The sequence below is a fragment of the Lutra lutra genome, chromosome 8 (genome assembly GCF_902655055.1).
Source record: "Lutra lutra chromosome 8, mLutLut1.2, whole genome shotgun sequence".
NCBI lineage: Eukaryota > Metazoa > Chordata > Mammalia > Carnivora > Mustelidae > Lutra > Lutra lutra.
This window is the reverse complement of record NC_062285.1, coordinates 77,421,802-77,444,540: the sequence shown is the minus strand read 5'-3', so window position 1 is coordinate 77,444,540 and position 22,739 is coordinate 77,421,802. Positions and strand designations below refer to the sequence as shown.

Genomic DNA, 22,739 nt, shown 5'->3' with positions numbered 1-22,739 from the left:
GATAGAGCAGAAGTCAGTATTAATGAATGCAAAAACAGACCAACACAAAACTACATTGTTATATATATCAGATCTGTACTATGGGATTATAACTATGAGATTCTGAAATCTTTTTATATTTTATGACATAACTCCAAGATTCCCAATGATTCTACTTAACAAGTTCCAACAAATCTTTGGAGGATAACTCTTAACATATTTCTTATAGACTGAATGCTTGGGTCTCCCCGCCCCCCACTGCCCACCCTCAATTCTTGTTGGAATGGAATTCCCAAAGTGGTGGCATTGGAAGTGGGGTCTTTGGGAGATGCGTAGGTCATGAGGTGGAGCCCTCATGAATGAGATTAACACCCTTATGAAAGAGCTTCCAGAGAAAGCCCTTGCCCCTTCTGCCATGTGAGGACACAGCAAGATGACAGCTGTTTATGAAACAGGAAGTGAGCCCTCACTAGACACCCAATCTGCCAATACTTTGATCTTAGATATCTCAGCATTCAGAAAAACAAGAAACAAATTTCTTTTGTTTATAAACAGACCAGTCTGTGGTATTGTGTTATAGCAACCTAAATGAAGTAAGACAATGACTTATACAAATAAAAATCAAAACTTATTTTTTAAGTTTGCAATAACAACTCTTGGGAAATTTAGTCTGGATCAATTTTCTTAAATGATTTTCACCATCTAAAACATAATTTTTCTATAACTTCAAACTTAAAGAACTAATAGTGTTAAATTTCACAAAAATAATCCGATACCATAGACTTCCTGATGGGAGAGCACAATACTAATTACACAGTAGTTTTAAAAAAGTCAAAATAGAATCCGATGAAGCTCTAGATCCAGCTATCAACTGAAAAAATTACAGAATGGTGATACGATCAGCAGAATTCAAATGATGGGAAAGCCCACAGCAAACAAGAGCCCAAGATTTCGTCAACAAATAAATCGCAAGGAAAGAGCTCAACAGACAAAGCTCCCTTTCGGTCTGTGACTGCTCCTGCATACTCTTTCAAAAAACATTTCCTGAGAACCTACCATGTGCTAGGCAGTACTGGGAGAAGCAGGATGTCTCTAGGTACCCTGGCTAAAAATGAATGTTTTCATATCCAAGTATTTTAGAAAAAGGGTACCTATGCTTGTTTGTATTAGGCATCTGCTGATGAAAAAAAAAAAAAAAAAAAAAAAACAGAAAAAAAAATTCCTCATTATTCAAATACAATAATAATGTAGTGGAACAAAATCCAATTTTAAAAAAAGATTTTATTTATTTATTTGACAGACAGAGATCATAAGTAGGCAGAGAGGCAGGCAGAGAGAGAAGTAGGCGCCCCGCCAAGCAAGGAGCCTGATGCAGGACTCAATCCCAGGACCCTGAGATCATGACCTAAGCTGAAGGCAGAGGCTTTAACCCACTGAGCCACCAAAATCCAATTTATAAGCTAATTATTTTCTTTTCTTTTTTTTCTAATTCTTTCTTTCTTTTTTGAGAGAGAGAGGGCACGTGCTAGCAGGGGGAGGAGCAGAGGAAGAGGGACAAGCCAACTTAGTGCTGTGCATGGAGCCCAACTGGGGGCTCAATCCTATGACCCTGAGATCATGACCTGAGCCAAAAATCAAGAGTCCAACAAACAATCGACTGAACCACCCAGGCACCCCTAAGTTAATCATTTTCTATGAGGCTAAATACACTTTGTTTTTGTAATTTAAAGGAGTCTATTACAAAAAATTTCAAACACATACAAAAGAGAATAGCACTATGTAAACTCTCATGTACCCATCAACCAGTCTCTCTCCACGGCACCCCCAAAGATTTTATTTATTTATTTGAAAGACAGCAAGAGAGAGAGCAAAAGAGATAGAGAGCATGTGTGGGGTAAGGGGCAGGGGGAGAAGCAGAATCCTGGCTGAGCAGGGAACCCAATGCAGGGCTTGATCCCAGGACTCCGGGATCATGACCTGAGCTGAAGGGAGATGCTTAACCAGCTGAGCCACCCAGGCGCCCCAAAAGTTTCTTCTTTTGAAGTGTAGCTGCAATGTATTAATTTTAAAGTATAAATAATGTCATCTTCAAATTACTGGGTGGCAATTAAAAATACCACTAAGCTTAAATTGATCACCATTTAGGCAGAGTTTGATTAACCTATAGACTCCTATTTTAATACTTCAACCACTAAACATTTATAATTTTAGCATTTAATTTGTATGAGTGTGTATATAATACATATACATATATCTGGGCTCTCTTTTTTCTTCCCTGCCTACAACGAGAGAACCTGCACTGACTACAACCCTAGAGGAAGCAACCTTCCATTCCACACGATCTGTTCTCCTTTCTACAAATGCCTCAATTATTCATTAACTCAATAAATATTTATTGCACAACTACCCTGCCAGGCACACACTGTGCTGTCCTGCAATTGCCAGTCTAGTAGGAAACCTGGAGTTGAATAGGAGCCAATCAAATGGAAGACTGCGATTCCAGCAGAGAGCATCCACAAAGACCTGGAGATAGCAAAGAGCTCAGTATATTCACGGAACTGAATGGAGGCCAAGGTGAGGAAAGCAGCATGGGATGAGTATAGCTATTAGAATACTTACTTTAGAATACATACTACATATCTCAGCACCATACATACAATCATTCACTTAACTTCCACAACAACCCTATGAGATAGTACTATTACTATCTGCTTTACAGACCAAAAACTGAAGCCCAGACCCATTAAATAATTTGCCAAATCATACTGGTTTTTAGTGGTAGAACAACATATTCCAAGGAACACAGAGACACTGTAAAAAAGAATATAAAGAACAAAAGAATAATTTAATTGAATCGATCACCTTTTTGTCCTCTTGTAAACATAAATTTAATACAAAGAAAAACACTGCATTCCATGCATTGGTCAGTGTATTCTGATGTAACAGAAGGCAAAGAAATAGCTGTTCCACTGAACACACAAAGTTGTCACCTTCTACCATCTTATTTACAGCTCCCTTTGCTTAGAACATGAATCACAGTAATATTCCACTTCTCATGATTATAAGTAAGGCATTGAGCTACATGAGGAAAAAACAGTTTAACCATTAGAAAAAAATTCAAGTTATTTGAAAATCATAAAAAATAAGAAGAGGTAAATATCCATAATAGATTTTCTAAAAAAAAGAAAGACTACTGCCAATTCTTTCAGTTACCATGGCCAAATGTTTAACTGAATATGTCAAGGAACTCAATTTAATTCAGATTGGTTTTTTAAAAATTTACTGAATGCTGTTTTGCCAGACATTGTACTCGGGGTTGGGAATACAACAATAAATGAAAGATACGTCCTTCCCCTCAGGAATCTCACAGTCTAACAGGGTCAGTCAGACATGAATAAGGACAATTACCATAGAAGCAATAAGAAGAATGCTAACAGGAGGAGGGGGAAAGGATGCACAGATAACTTCTAGGACAGGCTACATCTGAAGTATATTAAAAGATTCATATGAATTGGCAAGGCTGATCAATTTGAAAAAGGGATCATAAGCAGAAAGAACAGCATGTGTAAAGTTATAAAAGAATACATTATGTTCATTACGGCTGAGATGCAGAATACATAGCTTATATTTCCTGAGAACTGGTAATGAGGTGGCAAACTGTTGTGAACAGACAGGCTAAGTAGTTCAGATTTTATCCTGGGTAATAGGGAACCACTCACTGAAGGACTTTATAAAGGAATATGATACAATAATTTGCTTTTTAGAAACAATTACTTTAACAGAAATCCAGAAGATAACTGGGATGGGAAAATCAATAAGGCTATTATAGTTAAAAGATGATGAAGACTCAGGGTGGTAGCGGTAGGGAACAAGAAGAGAAAATAGTTTTAAAGGATGTAATATGATGTTTTCCCTGACAGCAAAGAGAAGTGTCACCTTCATTGTACCATCATCCAAGAATATAGAACAGCTGCCTACTGCCTAATAACACATCAAGTCAAAAAAGTCTGTATCACGGACAAATTTTTTTGCCCTTATTCTTTTTTTTTTTTTTTTAACGATCTTATTTATTTATTTGAGAGAGAGAGCAAGTAAGAGAGAGCATGAGAGGGTAGACAGTCAGAGGGAGAAGCAGTCTCCCTGTGGAGCTGGGAGCCCAATGTGGGACTCAATCCTGGGACCCCCAGGATCATGACCTGAGCTGAAGGCAGTCACTCAACCGCTACTAGATACATATACAAAAATCATCTTAAAAAAGATATACTAGCCTTCTGTTAGTTTCTTTATTAAGAAGACTCAAAGATTGGGGAAATTATTCACAATCAGAACTTACATCAGACTCCCTTGTGGAGACTTTAAAATGGAACCTTCCTGAGTTTCACCACTAGATATTTTAATTATGTAGAGTTCATGGATCTGTAGTTTAAAAAAAGCTTCCCAGGTGAGTCTAATGCAACCCCTAGCTGAAAACAGGTTAGGGGGATAAATTTTCTTTCTTTTTTCTTTTTTTAAAAAGATATTATTTATTTGAGAGAGAGAGCACAAGCAGGGGGAGAGGCCGAGGGAGAGGGAAAAGCAGGCTGCCCCCTGAGCAGGGAGCCTAATAGAGGGCTTTCCATCCCAGGACACTGGGATCAGAACCTGAGCTGAATCCAGGAGCTTAACCAACTGAGCCACCCAGGCGCCCTGGAAGTAAATTTTCAAGTGTCAATTGTTCAGTTTGAGAACACAGTAAGCTAGCAGCTAAAGTGCAGATTTGATTTCATCTCTTATTTCATAATCTGTTTCAATGGAAGTCAAAGTTGAATAACACTAAATATGATACCATGGGAAGAATATGAACTTTGAAGCTGCAGTTCAAGTCTCGAGTCCCTCAGCTAACAAACACTGTAACCTTGAGAAAAAGTATGTATCTCTCTAATTCTTGATTTCTCAATTTATATCACGAAGAGGTTGTAACAGATAAATCTGATTCCTGATCTTCAAAGTCAGTACTAATTTAAAATGGATGGACAGACTAAACACTATTGTGTTCAGAAAAAAGACACCATTTTAAAGCACTTTTTAAAAATGGAGCTCCTCAGAGCACCTGGGCAGCTCAATCAGATAAGCATCTGCCTTCGGCTCAAGTCATGATCCCAGGGTCCTGGTATGGAGCCCGGCATGGGGCTCCCTGCTCAGTGGGAGACTGCTTCTCCCTCTCTCCCCTGCTCATCATGCTCTATCTCTCACTATCTCTCTCTGTCAAATAAATAAATAAAATCTTAAAAAAAAAAAAATGGAGCTCCTCTCTCACTCCTCATCCCCTTTTTGGTTTCCTTTTTATTTTTATCCAGGGTGATCATTTGGAAAGCAGAGGTAAAAAAGAAAGAGACACAGGTGACTCTTGGAGTAAGACTAAAAATTACTTTTAAAACGAAAGCCAAGGGGTGCCTAGGTGGCTCAGTCAGTTAAGTGTCGGATTCTTGATTTTGGCTGAGGTCATGATCTCAGGACTGTGATACCAAGCCCCACACGTGGCTTGGTGCTGGATTTGGAGCCTGCTTAAGATTCTTTCTCTCCTCTCTGCTCCCTCTCTAAAAATAATAATAACAATAATAAAAATAAAAATAAATTAAATAAAGGCCAGATGTGCTATTAGCCTGGAATCAAGGAAAAGGTAGCAAGTAAGCACTCTTTATTGTTCTGGTCTACTACAAATGCTCAGACTCATCATGGGAATCCAATTAATGTATTTAGTTATTTTTTTCTTTAATAAACACTGTAATATTAGTTTATGCATAATTAGATTACATACAAGTTTATGCATAAATACATTTCACATTGAAGAGATGTACCCTGTTAGAGCAGCCATTATTTTTCTAGAATACAGAGGATACTAACATTGTCAAATATAAATTAGCATCAGGAAATAAACTCATAGAAGCAAACATTTGTGGAAAACTTCCAAAACAATAAAGAATTAAGAATACTTTGTAAGTATTTGAGAAAACATAATCAAATGAAAAGCAAACCTAATCTATACATAAATCATACATCCGTGAAAATTAAGTATCTCAAACTGTTGCAAAGATATTTCTTATAAACTGGGCACAATTATGATTGCTGATTATTAATAATTTTATTAATAGATCATTAATCTATACCAGTAAGCTAATTACTGCTAACATCTAATAAGTATGCTACATTTTTACTAAAAAGAGTGTCTGATACTTTGTCACCTTACTTTTGAAGACTTCTACTTCAAAAGGCTATAGAAATTGGGCACCTGGGTGGCTCAGTGGGTTAAAGCCTCTGCCTTCGGCTCAGGTCATGATCCCAGGGTCCTGGGATCAAGCCCTGCATTGGGCTCTCTGCTCCGCAAGGAGCCTGCTTCCTCCTCTCTCTCTCTGCCTGCCTCTCTGCCTACTTGTGATCTCTGCCTGTCAAATAAATCAATAAAATCTTAAAAAAACTCTATGGAAATCTAAAAGAATGGACAACTGTTATTAAACATTCAGTGTTCTTATATAGCACTGACCTAGATGCTATGAAGAACAAAATACAGTAAGGTTGGATATATGCTAATGAGGACCTTATGATTAGTCAGAAAGACAAAACATACATGGAATAACAAAAACACACATGGGAAACAGTCAACTGTTTCCAGTCATACATGGCACAACTGTCTGTGGTCAAGGGTCCTATTAACCAAGATAGATGAGACAATATAACTTGCTATTTATGTGAAGTAGGAGTTACGCAAAGAATAAGAGGCTCAAATTCATCTGTTGAATTAATATCCAAAATATATGAAGAACTCATAACAACTCAAGCAGAAAAACAATTTGAAAATGAGAAGATCTGAATACCCACTTTTCTAAAGACATACAGATGGCCTAAAAGACACATGAAAAGATGTTCCACATCAGTCATCAGTGAAATGCAAATCAAAAGGACAATGAAAGACAATGAAAGAACACTTCACACCTGTTACAATGGTTATTCTCAAAAAGACAAGAAATAACAAGTATTGATAAGGATATGGAGAAAACAGAACTCTGTGCACTGTTGGTGAGAATGTAAATTGGTACAGCCACTGTGGAAAACAGTACAGAAGTTCCTCAAGAAATTAAAAATATAACTATCATAAGATCAAGCAATTCCACTTCTGGGTATACATCCAAAGAAAAGGAACATTAACCTGAAAAAATACCTGCACCCTCAAGTTCACTGCAACATTATTTACAATAGCCAAGACATGGAAACAATCAACACGTCCACTGATGGATAAATGGATAAAGAGTTAAGTGTGTATGTATGCAAGCATATATACATATACACTATGGACTATTATTCAGCCATAAAAAAGAAACTCCTGCCATCTGTGACAACATGAATGGCCCCTGAAGCATTAAGCTAAGTAAAAAAAAAGTCAGAGAAAGATATATAACATATGATCTCATTTATGTGTGGAATCTAAAAAACCTCAACGCACAGAAACAGAACAAATTGGTGGCTGCCAGAGGCTAGGGTTGAGCAAAGTGAGTGAAGATGGTTAAAAGGTACAAACTTCCAGTTAGAAAGCAAATCATGGGGATGTCATGTACACCATGGTGACTATAGTTAATAATACTGTACTGTATATTTGAAAGTTACTAAGAGTAAATTTCAAAAGTTCTCATCACAAGAAAAAAAATTCGTAACTATATGCAGTGATGAGTGGATGAATGTTAACTAGACATAATGTGATCATTTCATAACATATACGTTATGGAAGCATTACTCTTTACCACCTGAAACAAATATAATATTATACATCAATTATATCATAAAAAATAGGCTCAAAGCAGGTATCAACTGAAGTCTTGAAAGATATACTATAAGTAGAAAAAATTAAAAATTAAATAGTAAACTATACAACAAAACTTTTGTAATATTTACTACTAAACCTTGTTTCTACTAGTGTTCCTCAATGGAAAAGACAAAGTCTTCCTCCTTATATATTAATCCCCATATGCAACAACACCAAGCAAGTAATAGGCAACCAGTAAACATGCACCCATCAATCAATAAACAGTTCATTTTAATGAAAGCACACCTGACATTTGCTATACGGATGGTTTACTATTTCATAAACATTAAAAAAGTGAGGGGCGCCTGGGTGGCTCAGTGGGTTAATAAGCCTCTGCCTTCGGCTCAGGTCATGATCTCAGGGTCCTGGGATCGAGTCCCGCATCGGGCTCTCTGCTTGGCAGGGAGCCTGCTTTCTCCTCTCTCTCTCTCTGTCTGCCTCTCTGCCTACTTGTGATCTCTCTCTGTCAAATAAATAAATAAAATATTTAAAAAAAAAAAAAAGTGAAAGGGGTACCTTTTCAAACAACTAGTAAAATGCTACCTCGGCTCAATTTTGCCCTCTGGATACAATTTTACACTCGTAAATAAGCCATACAACATATTCACAACCTGGCTCTGACTTGTTTTCCTCGTCTCAACTCCTTACCCTATCAGCCTTACACCCCGGCCACACCCAACTTCTGTGGGCCCTCTACATCCACAAGGCAGAGTCCTTCACCCACTGCTTTACTGCATCTTCCTATTTATCTTCCAGAAGCAGTCACCAGTTCTTATGAAGGCTCCAGGGAGAATTAATACTCATCAGTGGCTCTCACATCACCGTGTTCCTACCTCCATTACTGAGTGAAACAGACTACATTATAACTACTGGTTCTCTCCAGAAATAAAGGTACCTAAAGGCAGAGCTCTTTCACTTTCATAGTCTGAGCAATACCTAGCACTGTACCTGGTACACAAGACAAAATCACTGCTGAACACAGGAAAGAGTACACAACATTACAAACATCATTCAAGAGTTCTTTACTATCACCTGGAAATGTACATGCATTCCATGTATTCCAAGCATCATAAGGAACTCACAGACCAAAGAGATTAAATGGTGATGATGGAGCTGCAAAAGGACTCTCCATTTTCATCAGATATATCTGCGATAAGATCTACTTTAAAAATGAACTTTTTTTTTTTAATTTTATTATTTGAGATAGAGAGAAAGGGAGGAGCAGGATCCCCACAGAGCAGGGAGCCTAACATAGGGCTCAATCCCAGGATCCTGGGATCATGACCTGAGCTGAAAACAGACACTTAACCAACTGAGCCACCCCACTGCCCCTGAACTTCTTACTTTAACATGAACTCTTTACTTCAAAAATGAACTCTTTAAAAATGAACTGAGTGTGAAATTACCCGACTCAGAAGTCTGTTACGTGACTTTCCAGAACCAATTTAGTACAAAGCTAGATGTATTTTTGACTGGCAATAAGACTATCATGGAATCCACATAAGACAGTTGAAAATTCAAATTTAAAAAAGGAACTATTAGTAATTAAATATCAAAATCATTCAAGAATCCTTGGAATTTGATTTCAGATCTCTATAAAGTAAGGGTTTTTTTCTTCCCCCAGTGACTATCTCTTGTGCAAATCATTTTACAAAATGTTTCATCTGATCATTTCTTAACCAAATTACTTGTGGAAGCTTTAAAGAATATCATGGCACAAAGTTAAAATTTAGGAAGTTTTGTTATTATCTGCATGTCAGAATGCCGAGTAGGATACCTGTTCTAAAAATTCAAATACAACAGGGCACAAATCTGATTACCTATATAAAGTCTCTGTCAAGTTAAATGGGAATAAATGAATTTGAAATCCAAAGATAAATCTTTCTTCTTTTTAGTATTAACAATAATATTAATAGCCACCATTTACTGAGAGCCTGCTACCTGCCAGACATTTCATGCAAATTCTACCCAAAAACGCTTAGAAGAAAAGTGAACCTAGGAGGCCATCTAGCTGGCCAAAGCTACATAAGAAGTAATGGAATTCAAATCCAGGTCTATCAGGTTCCAAAGGATAAAACTTAATTCACTCCTATGCTAACAACTTGTCATACTGAAAGACTGAAACAAATTTCTACAACTCTCTTTCCTTCTTTGAACTGCGGAAGGATAAATGGTCTAAAGCATGTCTCTTATCACCTCCTAGCACTGCCATAACCATTCTTTAACTCACTGCTTGAAGTCTATGGTATGTGAAATCTATGCTTTTCGACATCTACTTTGATCCCAAGTTAAACTGTTTGAATAGCATACAGTAGTAATTTCTTTATCCTCAAGTCTAGATGAACATGTTTTCATAGAAGTTTCCGAACTGTGTGCTACATAAAATCAACTACTTTCCCCTCAACACTTAGAGGTAACCTCCACAAAAAGGTTAAAAAGCCAGAAAATTAAGAGCAGCTTACTTTTAGGTATTAAATACTCCGAAACTAGTTAAAAAATAAAGAAATGGATTAAAAGGGGGTTCTCTAAATATTTGATTAAATACCAGTTTGGTAACATCAATTTCAAGTCTGACTTCCAGAAAGGAAGGAAAGTGAAGGAAAAAAGAACTTCGATTCAATAAAAATTCTGTTCCACCAACTCTGCAAAATTTCACGACTCATCTGCATTCTCTTAAAGCTTCTTCACTGATGGTACTTATTTAGAAAGGGTTAAGAGCCAAGTTTAATACAGAAATTCTTTAATTGTATCTGTTTAGGACAGATGTATGTGGCTACTTATTCTGGCATCAAAGTAATTAGCATTAAAGATCAAAGGCTACTTGTGTGAATCCAGAATACAAACTTGTTTGGATTCTATGTCATGGAACCACAGAAAGAATCCAGTAAGTCAACTTTCACTGAATTTATTTATGCCTGTCATTTCCTTTGGGGCAAATTCATTTTACAGGCTGCTGGCAAAAGAGACTCAAAACTGGTCAGTTTTTATTGTTTGGTATTAACTCTTTCAGGATCAGCCATAGAGCTGTAGCTAATTCAGCCATGTTGCTGGTTCAAAAGAGAACTTAATTACATTAAGCCAAAGGCATTTATAAAATCAACTGACAGGAAAGAGAGATTAACTGCTATTATGATGTTGCTCCTGAAGCCAGGAACTAGAAAATCCGGATGAATTATGATAATTAGAACACCTCAGAAGAAGAGAAAAGCTACCAGCTACTTTTTGTTCTTTACTAACCTGGCAACAAAATTTCCTTTTCTTTTATTTTCCACTTAAGCTCTTGTGCTACAGTTTTACTGTTATTATGAAGAGAATGCTGTGAGCAGTCTGGAGAATGGTTCCATGAGTTTATTCAATTACAACATCTCAGGGATGGCAGAAGATTCCCAAGGGCATCTAATCCAACTATCTCTCCAAAGAGAGTGATCCTTTCACCACCATATCCCCATTAAGTAGCCAACGGATGGAACGTTCTCTACCAATTAAAAGTAGCACACTCCATCTTTAGAGGACTCTCTTAGAAAGTTTGTACTCAGTGACAAAGTCTGTTTCTCTATTGCTTTTACCTTGTTGTATACCTAAAAGTCATGAAAAACAAATCTAACCTTTCTTTAATATGAAGTCCTTCAAACATCTAAAGAGGGTAACACTCTCCTATCTCCATTCCTTCAAATGTTCCTAATAGAAAATACTACCGAGTCCCATGTCTGTTAGGCAAGCCGCAAAAAAATTAATTTATGCATATTTAAAATTATTTTAATTTTTAAAAATAATATTTAAAACTTTGAGTTACCCAAACATATTAGATACCAACTTTAAATTAGTAAGCTGATGCTCAAGCAAAAACTTCCTTATAAATAAATGTGTATGCCTGTATTAAACCTCAATAAACCCAGACACAAGACTATTTTTAATACTAAAATTAAATAAATAATTGCCCTTAATTGTCCCCAATGTAAACTAGTGAAATGTTCACACAAAAGGCTATGTATTAACTAAAAATTTTAATAAATATTTAAAATACATTTCTATAAAGTTTTGGGGCTTTGTAATGAAGTTTATTTGAACAGTAGGATGCATTCTAAATTCTCGAGTTATACAGATGAACTCCCTTCTATAACTTTGATAACTTTCAGCCAAAGTCAAACAAAAGAAAAAAAAAATTCAAATCTTCTAACCAAAGACATAAACTCTGAATTTTAAAGGCATTTAGTACTTGGTCATCTGATTTCTATAAGATGGAACTGAGATGGACTGCATAATCTATTTCAAGGTCCTCAATTTCAATGTCAGTAGAAGTTATTTATAACATTTCATCTGTAGTTTAGTGGTTCATTAAATCCTCAACTGAGTACTTGTCACGGACTGTTTTGAAATGTTAACACCATCTAAATTATACTGACAAAATTATTAAACATTCACACACAATCACTTACCCAAGACTCATGGTATAAAACTGTTAGCAGATATAGTGCATAATCATAATTCTGTCTCTTTAAAGGGCACCTGTAAGAGAAAGAGAGAGAAGAAGTCAAAATTTTAAAAATTCAGTACATAAAATAATTTGCAAAATATACAAACACTAAATACAAAGGATAACTTATATTCAGGTATTCTCTATATTCAGGGAATATCCTACCTTTTATTTCTCTTTGTTTTCATCACTAATGGAGTTATTTGTATCTGATAATAGTTTTACACTATTTTTAATATGACTGTGTCCAATCCAAGTACCCTTCACAATCTTGGGGCTAAGAGTCTGCTGGACAGTGTGAGTGTATCTACTGAGTTCATTTTAAAAATAGAGATAGACTAAAGACAGAGGCTAATCAAAATGTTCATCTTGATTTCTCCAGAGCCAAGTTTTTAAAAAATGAGCTATACTATTCAATGCTATATTGAAGTTGTTGTATTTAAAATGGAACTAATGGGGCGCCTGGGTGGCTCAGTGGCTTGAAGCCTCTGCCTTCAGCTCGGGTCATGATCTCAGGGTCCTGGGATCGAGCCCCGCATCGGGCTCTCTGCTCGGCGGGGAGCCTGCTTCCTCCTCTCTCTCTGCCTGTCTCTCTGCCTGCTTGTGATCTCTCTGTCAAATAAATAAATAAAATCTTAAAAAAAAAAAAAAAATAAAAAAAAAATAAAATAAAATGGAACTAATGACCTAATATTAGATAAAACTTCTATATAAATATGAGATAACAAATTAAGCTTTTAGAAATCATTAATTCCAATTTCTTTAAATATAAAAATCATCATTTGACAGGAGCCCATGGGTGGCTCAGTAAGTTAAGCATCTGCCTTTGGCGCAGGTCATGATCCCAGGGTCCTGGGATGGAGCCCCACGTTGGACTCTGCTCAGCGGGGAACCTGCTTCTCCCTCTGCCTGCTGCTCCCCCTGCTTGTGCTCGCTCTCTTCCTCTTTCTGTCAATTAAATAAATAAAATCTTAAAAAAAAAAATCACATGACAAGTGACTTTAACGGTACTCTGCTTATTCTATATATTTAGGTTTAATAGTTCTCTAAATAATTGCTACCATAAACACACACACACACCCCCCAACACTTGAAAACTTAGGGAAAAACTTTGTCAAATACTTACAGAATTTCAAAGAGCAACTTTAAAAGTTATTTTAAAAGCAACTTTAAAAGTTATATTTAAAAATTACTTTAAAAGTAATTTTTTAAGTTGCACAAACTAAAAACTCAACCTTATTTTACATTTTCTAAAGACAGAAAAAAAGAATATTACTAATATATTTCAAATCTATTTTCCCCCATACAATAATACTCTAAAACCAGGGTTCCCAAGTTTTTTCCACCCCCACATTACTGCCTTCATTTATATATGCCATAGTACTTCTTCTCACCATTAAGAAGGAGGACATAAAACTTAATTGATATTGACTCCTCCAAGAGCTTTGAAACTAGAATGGGAAGGGAGAGAAGATATCTGCCCACCTGCTTTTCTCTAAAGCAAAAACAGCCAAATATGGTAAGATAAAAATAAAATAATCCTGGGGCACCTGGGGGCTCACTCAGTTAAGTGTCTGACTCTTGATTTTGCTCAGGTCATGATCTTGGGGTCACAAGATCATGCCCCGTGGTAGGCTCCATGGTGGGCATGGAGCCTGCTTTAAGATTCTCTCTCTCCCTTTCCTTCTACCCTTCCCTGCCTTCCAGAAACAGAAATAAAATAACCCTTTTGTAAAAACATACCAATAACCCTTCTACACCTCAAATAACATAATTTATAAATTCATATGAGGTAAATTCAATACTGTTTTTATGAAGCAAATTCACTAAAATTCTTATTTACAAAATTGCCTGGGTAAATTAAATTTCCGTATTTAATCATTTAAATTTTGAACTAAAAGATCTTTGACTTTGTAAAAATCGGTTTAAACCTTAATCACTAGCAAATCACACTTTTGTTCTCTTCTAACATCTTCCCTGAGTCTTCTACACATGGATATATTAGAATCAAGACTGAAAAATAACAATAATAATTTAACTAGGCAGTTAGGCAAGCCTCTCCATGTCCATAAAGAGGACAGCAACAGTAGACTAGTATGAAGATATTAAACACATGAATTGCAGGTGGCTGGGTGGCTCAGTTGTTAAGTGTCTGCCTTCAGCTCAGGTCATGATCCCAGGGTCGTGGGATGGAGCCCTGCATCGGGCTCCCTGCTTGGTGGGAAGCCTGCTTCTCCCTCTTCCACTCCCCCTGCTTGTGTTCCCTCTCTCACTGTGTCTCTGTCAAATAAATAAATAAAATCTTTAAAAAATAATAAATAAATAAACACATGAATAGGACAACTTCACTGACCTAATACGTTAATGTATGTTGATGTAAAAGGCTACCCCGATTTTTTTTTATTGTTTTAATTTCTTTTCAGTGTATCAGAATTCATTGTTTATGTATACCCCGATTTTCAATGTCATTTCTTAAGGAAAGGACTGCCAGAGGACTGGAAGATAATAAAACAACACAGTGACCAATAAAAGCAACACAATGACCAATCCGCTGAACTTTTCTTTACCTGTCTGTTTTGATGGTAAGTACATCTGTAGTCTTGCAGTATCGCTCTCCCACAAGTTTAATGAGTTTCTTCTTTGCATGATCATCTAAATTCAAACTGGAAAGTTTAACCTTAAAAATACAAGAAAAAGTTATTTGAAAAGAATTATTTCAGATACTTTGTTTAGTGAAAAGAAAACCCAAAAACCCAGTAACAATATTATTTAACGTTAAACTAACCAAAAAGAAACTTTTGCAACCTGTACCGTTGTCTATATAGACTTAGCAAACAGCAAGCATTATGAAGCCTGATCTTACTCATGGGGAAAAAAAAAAAGACGAGGAGCAAACTGTTTTGAGTTGAAAGTTCTGGGCATTAGCACCTTTCCTGTTAAGTCTCTTAAATAAATGATATTACAGCTTATGAGTAGCACTAAGAATTAAACTCAATTAGTATTAGTAAAGCTGGAATATAAGAATACTTGGATAAAACAAAAATGCTTTAAGATATTTCCACCATGCAATTATGAGACTTTTATCATTGCAACTTGCTTAGGGGTATTTATTTTAAAAGATACAGGTATCTCATGGAAGATGGTATAGAGCATTCAAGAAGGATTAAAATATTTGAAATTCAGCTCAACATTTCTCAAAATGTTAATACTAGTCCCAGAGGCTGTTAAGAAGAATTATTTCTCTAAAAAGGCTATTTTTGTTGAATACATTCAGATAATACAGAGTTAAGCTGGGTTCTTTATAGAAGGATTTCTTAGAAGAGGTAATATGCTAATGAGCATTCTGAAATTTCAAGACGCAGGGTTCTTATGTATCAATTTCCAAATTTATCTGACCTCATATTCTATTTTTCAAGGGACAGTTCACGGAATTAGTCTTCCTTAAAACATATTTTGGGAAACACTGGACTACATGAACAGTTTTTAATTTGGAGAGAATTATGGCATGAATTGAAGGTATCTAAAAGAAGACTAGACTTGACATAGAAAAATAGGTTAGATATTAGAATAAAGTAAGGTAAACCACACACTGTTTTTCCATGGACGGCATTAAGAATAAGAAAAATCCATAACTATATGAAGAGAAAAAAGGTTCAATAAGATTTTACAATCCCATCCACTTCTCTCTAGCTTCAATAACCCTGCACTTCCCTCAAGACATTATAGCAGAAGAGCTTATTTATTTTTCCGTTTTTCCCACTAGACTGCAAACTCTCCAGGGTAGGAATGGTATCAGTCCTATTTTTGGTGATGGCCTAGCACTTAAAGAACATATTACATGTATTTGTTGAATGAACACATAAATGAAAAAAAGAAAGGATACATTATTTTTTTTAAGCACTGTGAATTTTTATTTGAACTAAGAAAATATAGGAAATAAATAAATAAATAAATATACACTTTTAAAGAACAAATGCAGGAAAAACAACCAGGTTATCAGCTTGAAGGATAAAAGAATATAATTCTGATTATTAACAATAAGAATTACTTATAAGGAAATAGTGAAATGAATGTACCCCTAATTATTAACATATTTGTACATATGCATGCATACAGAAACAGTACAAAGAATAGTTTTTATGTTAGAATAAGAGAATGGAATGATTTTTTTCCTTTTAAAACTCCCTTCAATGTAATCATTTTCAACAATAAATTTAAAAATTTACAATTTAAAAAATTTAAGTGTTCTAGCTTTTTATATAAGTAGTAAAAAAAAAAAAAGGCACCAATGCTGATTATTGTAACTGCTTTAAAACTTACATTCACATTAACACTTTGAATGTTCAAAAATTATACAGCATTTATGCCAGGAAACTCAAAATATTTTAGAGCTATGTGGTACACTCACGCCACCTGCTAGCACTCAAAGGCACTGCAAAATTGTAGTCGTTAACCTAGATTAATAGTCTGACTCTGAAGTTGAGCAGCAATCATTACCATTCTTTTTCCAAAATTCTAAAGAATGCTTGGACTTTTCTTTTGCTACATTTTAAAGCATCAATACTGTACTATTAACATTATCCCCAAAAACAACACTGACATTTCAAATCATAGGAGATCATGGTTTTATGTATGTACTTTCAAATGCCCATATTTAAGAGTTGCATAAATTGAGAAATAAATCTAATTGGGTGAAATATCTTCTCTATTTAGAAGCACAGTACGCCAGTTAAAGAACTATAGTTATATACAAAAGACAAGACCTGGGTTTGATTTCTAGATTTGCTACTTTATTTGCTAAGTGACCTTAAATCATTGGATCTTACTGTTTCCTCATTTACAAAACAAAGTACTCACAGGATTTTTGTCAGGAATAAAAGAATAAATAGAAGAAAGCCATTTTTAAAGAAAAGTCCTACACAAATATTGTTTTTAATTCAGCACTACCTTTATGACTACCAAGAAAAATATGATACCATCTTTCTTTCTCTGAATTTAAAAATTTGAGTATTTTTTTTTTTAAGATTTATTTATTTGACAGAGTGAGAGACATCACAAGTAGGCAGGCAGGCAGAGAGAGAGGGGGAAGCAAGCTCCCCACTGAGCAGAGAGCCCGATGCAGGGCCCGATCCCAGGACCATGAGTATTTCTTAATATACTACTTTATAATATTTGACTGGCTTCACAATATTACTTTAAATCATGCCATGCGACACCTGGTTAAACATCTGACTCTTGATTTTGGTCATGATCTTGGGGTTGTGAGATCAAGCCCCACACTGGGCTCTGCACTGGGCAAGAAGACTGCGTGGGATTCTCTCTCCCTCCCTCCCTATACACCCGAAGAGAACTCAGGTTCTCTCTCATGTTCTCCCCACAAAAAATAAATAACAACAAAAAATAAGTCATACAGGAATGCACATGCTTTAGTCCTACTGTTTTACCTACTTTTACCCTTGAACTACATGACACCATTCAGGACACCACCACTGAGCTTCAACCGTCAGTGGGTAGAGTGAAAAGAGCCCAAGAAGGGCAGATGTGAGTTAGGAAAAGAACACAAAGAAGTGATGAAGGTATCACATGGTGGCATAAGACAAAAAGGAGACAGGAGGCGCCTGGGTGGCTCAGTGGATTGGGCCTCTGCCTTTGGCTCAGGTCATGATCTCAGGGTCCTGGGATCAAGCCCCACATCGGGCTCTCTGCTCAGCGGGGAGCCTGCTTCCCCTTCTCTCTCTGCCTGCCTCTCTGCCTACTTGTGATCTCTCTCTCTCTCTCTAATAAATAAATAAATAAAATCTTTAAAAAAAATTTTTTTTTAAAAAAAAGAGACAAAAGAGGATGGTAGCCTGATAGGTAAGTGGTATCTTGTGGGATACTTCAAATAATGCAGTCGGATTATATTTATGTAAAATAAAATAAACAAACAGAACAAGTAGGGAACCGGATGTCTATTCTGGTACTGAAGATTAAGGCCCACAAAAAGTAAGGCAAAATTCTAGATTTCCTGATTCTGAGTTCAGAGATTTTTTAAATCACTTAACATAGACCTTGACAACAGTTGGTTGTTATGATCATCATTATTATTAAAAAGAGGAAACATTTACTAAATTATTAAAAATGTATCAGGTATTAATTACCCCTAGGTACCTTTTAAAAAAAATTTTAAAAAACATTTTTAGGTAATCTCTATACCCAATGTGAGCTCAAACTCACATCCCTGAGATCAAGAGTCACATGCTCCTCTGACTGAACCAGTCAGGTGCCTTACTCCCTAGGTAATTTATATTAACCTGTGGAATGTTGGCCAACCATAATTTTAAGGCTTTTTTCCCCCTTTTATCTAGATTTTCTAAAACTTATACAGTAAACATGTATTGTCTTTTGTGATTTTAATATTTTCAATTTCTCCAAACATATAAATATAATGCTATGAAATTTAAACTATTCTAGGGGAAAAAAAAAGACTGACAAGCTTTGTAAATTTATTTCATAAAGAAGGCACAATCCTGATACCAAAATCTATCAAAGAAAGAAAATTACAAATCAAACATGGATGTACCTCTGATAAAATTTCTAGAAATTAAAGTTTATCTATTTGTTACCTTATAGTGTAAAAATGGTTACAAGACTGTCAACATATTTTTGCAGTCTACATGGAATATTCTTTTTCATTTTTTTAAAAATATTTTATTTGACAGACAGAGATCACAAGTAGGCAGAGAAACAGGCAGACAGAGAGGGGGAAGCAGGCTCCCCGCTGAGCAGAGAGCCCGATATGGGGCTCGAACCCAGGACCCTGGGATCATGACCTGAGCCGAAGGCAGAGGCTTTAACCCACTGAGCCACCCAGGAGCTCTTTCTTTTTCATTTTTAAAAAAGATTTTATTTATTTGACAAAGAGAGAAAGAGAGAAGGGGAGGGAGGAAGAGAGAGAGCACACATGAGCAGAGGGAGGGGTAGAGAGAGAAGCAGGCTCCCAGAATCCCGTGATCATGACCCTGGCCAAAGGCAGCCGCTTACCTGACTGAGTCACTTAGGCACCCCACACATGGACTGTTCTGATTTAAAATACAGACTACATGGAGTACAAAAACTAATTTTTTGAGTGTAAAAAAAAAAAAAAGGAGTCTCTACCCTTGCTATGATGTGATGAAATGGCACTTTACTGGTGAGGTTTTCCTCCCCAAAATACATACCAGTCTAAGCATGAGAAGAACATCAAACAAATCTAAAATGAAGTACATTCCACAAAATACATAACTAGTACTTCTCAAAACTGTCAAGGTCACTAAAAACAAGTAAATTCTGAGAAATCACCACAGTCAAGAGGTGCCTAAAGAAATCTGAATAGGGGCACCTGGGTGGCTCAGTCTGTTAAGCATTTGCTTTTGGCTCAGAGCAAGATCCCAGGGTCCTGGGACAGAGCCTGGTGTCAACAGGGCTCCCTGCTCAGCGGCAAGCCTGCCTCTCCCTCTCCCATGCCCCCCAACTCATGTTCTGTCTCATGAGTGCTGTTTCTCAAATAAAGAAATAAAATCTTTAAAAAGAAAATCTGAATAAAGTATGAACTTTAATTAATAATGTATCAATATTGGCTCAGTTGTAATAAATGTACCACAATAGTAAAAATGTTAACAACATAAGAAATTTGGTGTGAAATATAGGGGGATTCTGTGAACTATCCTTGAAACTTTTTCATAAATCTAAAATTTTTTTAGTTAAAAAAATAAAAAAACCAAAAAACAAAAACCCATCAGGTAACTGCTCTGTGACTGCTGTGTGAGAAAGCTATGCCATGTGGATCAAGACTCTTACGGGAGGAAACAGTGGTTTCAAATACTAACTTGGAAGTTACTACAGCAAGACACTGCAATAGTATGTGACATGCTCTGATGGGTAGAGGCAGGGATTTAATGTTTCTCCAAAGCAACATGAGATGAGGACAAACGATCCTAAATAAAATGCTAACAGAGCAGATCCATAGTAAAGTAAAAGAATGATGTACTATGAAATAATCAGGGTTCAGAACACTTCAGTAAGTGTAAATATAACAATATAATTCATTACTACATTAATTCAAAGGAGATCATTTAGAAAATGTTATAGGACTAGGACACATTGTTAACATAATAGAGGCTACTATCTCAAACTGAATACCAATGTATACTTAGAAGCTAAAAGCCAGAGGCACATCCATTGTATAGAACAGCATAAAGGACTACATAAACATTATTTTAGAAGTTTCACCTAATGAAAAAGACAAAAAGAAAAGATAAAAACAAGGTATAGATATTTAAAAAGGGGAATTAAAACCACTATTATTTATCACTTATTTCCTAGGAAATCTCTGAAAGAGTAAACAAAAAGCCCGAATATTCAGATTTTGGTCTCTTATCAATGTTCAGCCTCAAACACTCTCTTAGCACAGAAAAGACCCTGATTTATGTTATTCTATGTAGCCATTAATAATATATTAAAGAGGGGCACTTGGCTGGCTCAGTCAGTAGAGCATGTGACTCTTGATCTTGGGGTTTTGAGTTCAAGCCCCACATTGGGTATGGAGATAACTTAAAAATAAAAAATAATAATATTAAAGAGTGATAACTTTGTATGCTAACAGATGGTAACTGCACTTATCATAGTGAGTATTTTGTAACGTATATAATCGTCACTAGGTTGTACACCTGATATTAATATAATAATGTATGTCAACTATACTTCAATAAAAAAATTAAAGAATGTTTAATAACCTTGGAAAAATTTTAATTCACATTGTTAAATAAAAAAGAGCAGATAACTAATCAAATATAGTATCATCCTATTAACATACACAAAGGTTGACTATATATATACTAAAATGAACTCTAGTAGTCAAGGTTATTTATAAGTGGTAGAATTAGAGGCAATTTTATTTAATACTTTAAAATTTTCACTGTTTTCCAAATTTTCTACAGTATCAGTTTTATATATACAAAATGTTATTTTGAATTAATGTATTATAATAATTTTTTTTAAGATTTTTATTTATTTATTTGACAGACAGAGATCACAAGTAGGCAGAGAGGCAGGCAGAGAGAGAGGAAGGGAAGCAGGCTTCCCGCTGAGCAGAGAGCCTGATGCGGGGCTCAATCCCAGGGCTCTAAGATCATAACCTGAACTGAAGGCAGAGGCTTTAACCCACTGAGCCACCCAGGTGCCCCTTATAATAATTCTTAATTTTAAAAAAAATATTCCTTACCCTTAAGGTTACTACTCGTGCTTTGGGGTTTCGGATAGATGGTCCTGCTGAAACATAATCAGTTGTGTCCACTTCAATGGGAAAATGCTTCTCACATTTTTCATCACTGTCCAGAGCAGCTGGCCACTCAGTGCAGAAATCTGAGAATTAAGAAAAATAATCTCAAGTATAGCTTTGCCAAGTACATTCTCGTTGCAATGTGCGCTACCAGACAAAATCAAATTACTGAGGGAGATGACTCTCGAGCTACATGGAATGAAAGAACAGACTCTTCTTCTGCACCACAAACACATCATCATCCTTCACCCCTTTTCCTCTCAGATGAATCCTAGTTAGGGAATGTTATTAAATGAATGACTCAGATAACTTGGGTTTGGTGAGGAGCAGTAAGCTTGCTTAAAAGGAAGCTATGACTTGATGGAAGCTTATTATAGCTTTGCACATACCTAGTTATGGGACAGTTTAATCCCCCCCTCACTCACCAACTAAAAGCAAACAGTTCATAGTGCTCAGAGTATTAATCATTTTTGAGAAAAGCAACAGTTAATAGTAATTCATTCCCAAATGAAAGTTACTAAAGGTCTGAGGGGAACTAAAAGAGGCTCTGAAAGAGCTCTTAGAAGAGAGATATGGTCTCCATTCTCTCAGAAACTGAGCTGAATAGGGCCTCAAACTGAACAGGTACAGTCTAGGGCATTATTAAAATAGATCCTTACAGTAACTCATGTTTCCTCTAGGTGACTTCTGTGCCAATGAAGCTAAATGGAAAGAGGAACAGACTTATCCTCAGATTCAGGCAACACAACTAGCCTAGAGGGGAGGTGGGACTGGCTGTGAGAAGTGGGCCACAACGGGAAGTTTCAAGCACTGTGACAAAAATGTGGTGCACCATCTATCTCCACAGCACAGAGATATAAACTCAGGCCTCCAGTGGAAGGGTGGGGCACAGGTGAGAGGGGGCTGAAAAGAAAAAGAGCTCCCGGCATGTCCTATAGCTATCTGTACTGAGGGACTCTGTAAGACGGTAGCTGATTTCATTTTGCCCTATTCCTATCAAGTTAGTGTGGTAGAGGGCTCTCAGCTTGAGATGAAAACTTCTGGCACTATCAGCCTCCCCTCCATGGAAATTTCACTGCATTCTAAGAATCTTCATTAATTCTAAGAATACCTAAAAGTAATCGGTTTCTTAGGTCAAACCTATTAAACCTCAG

The 22,739-nt window shown here is 36.1% G+C and overlaps 1 protein-coding gene across 2 annotated transcripts in view; it reads right to left on the bottom strand.

Moving 5' to 3' along the window:
• Positions 1 to 22,739, bottom strand: part of MRPS35 (mitochondrial ribosomal protein S35) — a 45,113-nt gene that overhangs the window by 6,359 nt on the left and 16,015 nt on the right. For both annotated transcript variants that reach the window (XM_047740379.1, XM_047740380.1), the window contains exons 5-7: positions 21,529 to 21,668; positions 14,855 to 14,964; positions 12,250 to 12,319 (exon numbers count right to left, since the gene is read on the bottom strand). In XM_047740379.1, the coding sequence (XP_047596335.1) occupies positions 12,250 to 12,319; positions 14,855 to 14,964; positions 21,529 to 21,668 (320 nt within the window). The remainder of the gene's footprint in view (positions 1 to 12,249; positions 12,320 to 14,854; positions 14,965 to 21,528; positions 21,669 to 22,739) is intronic.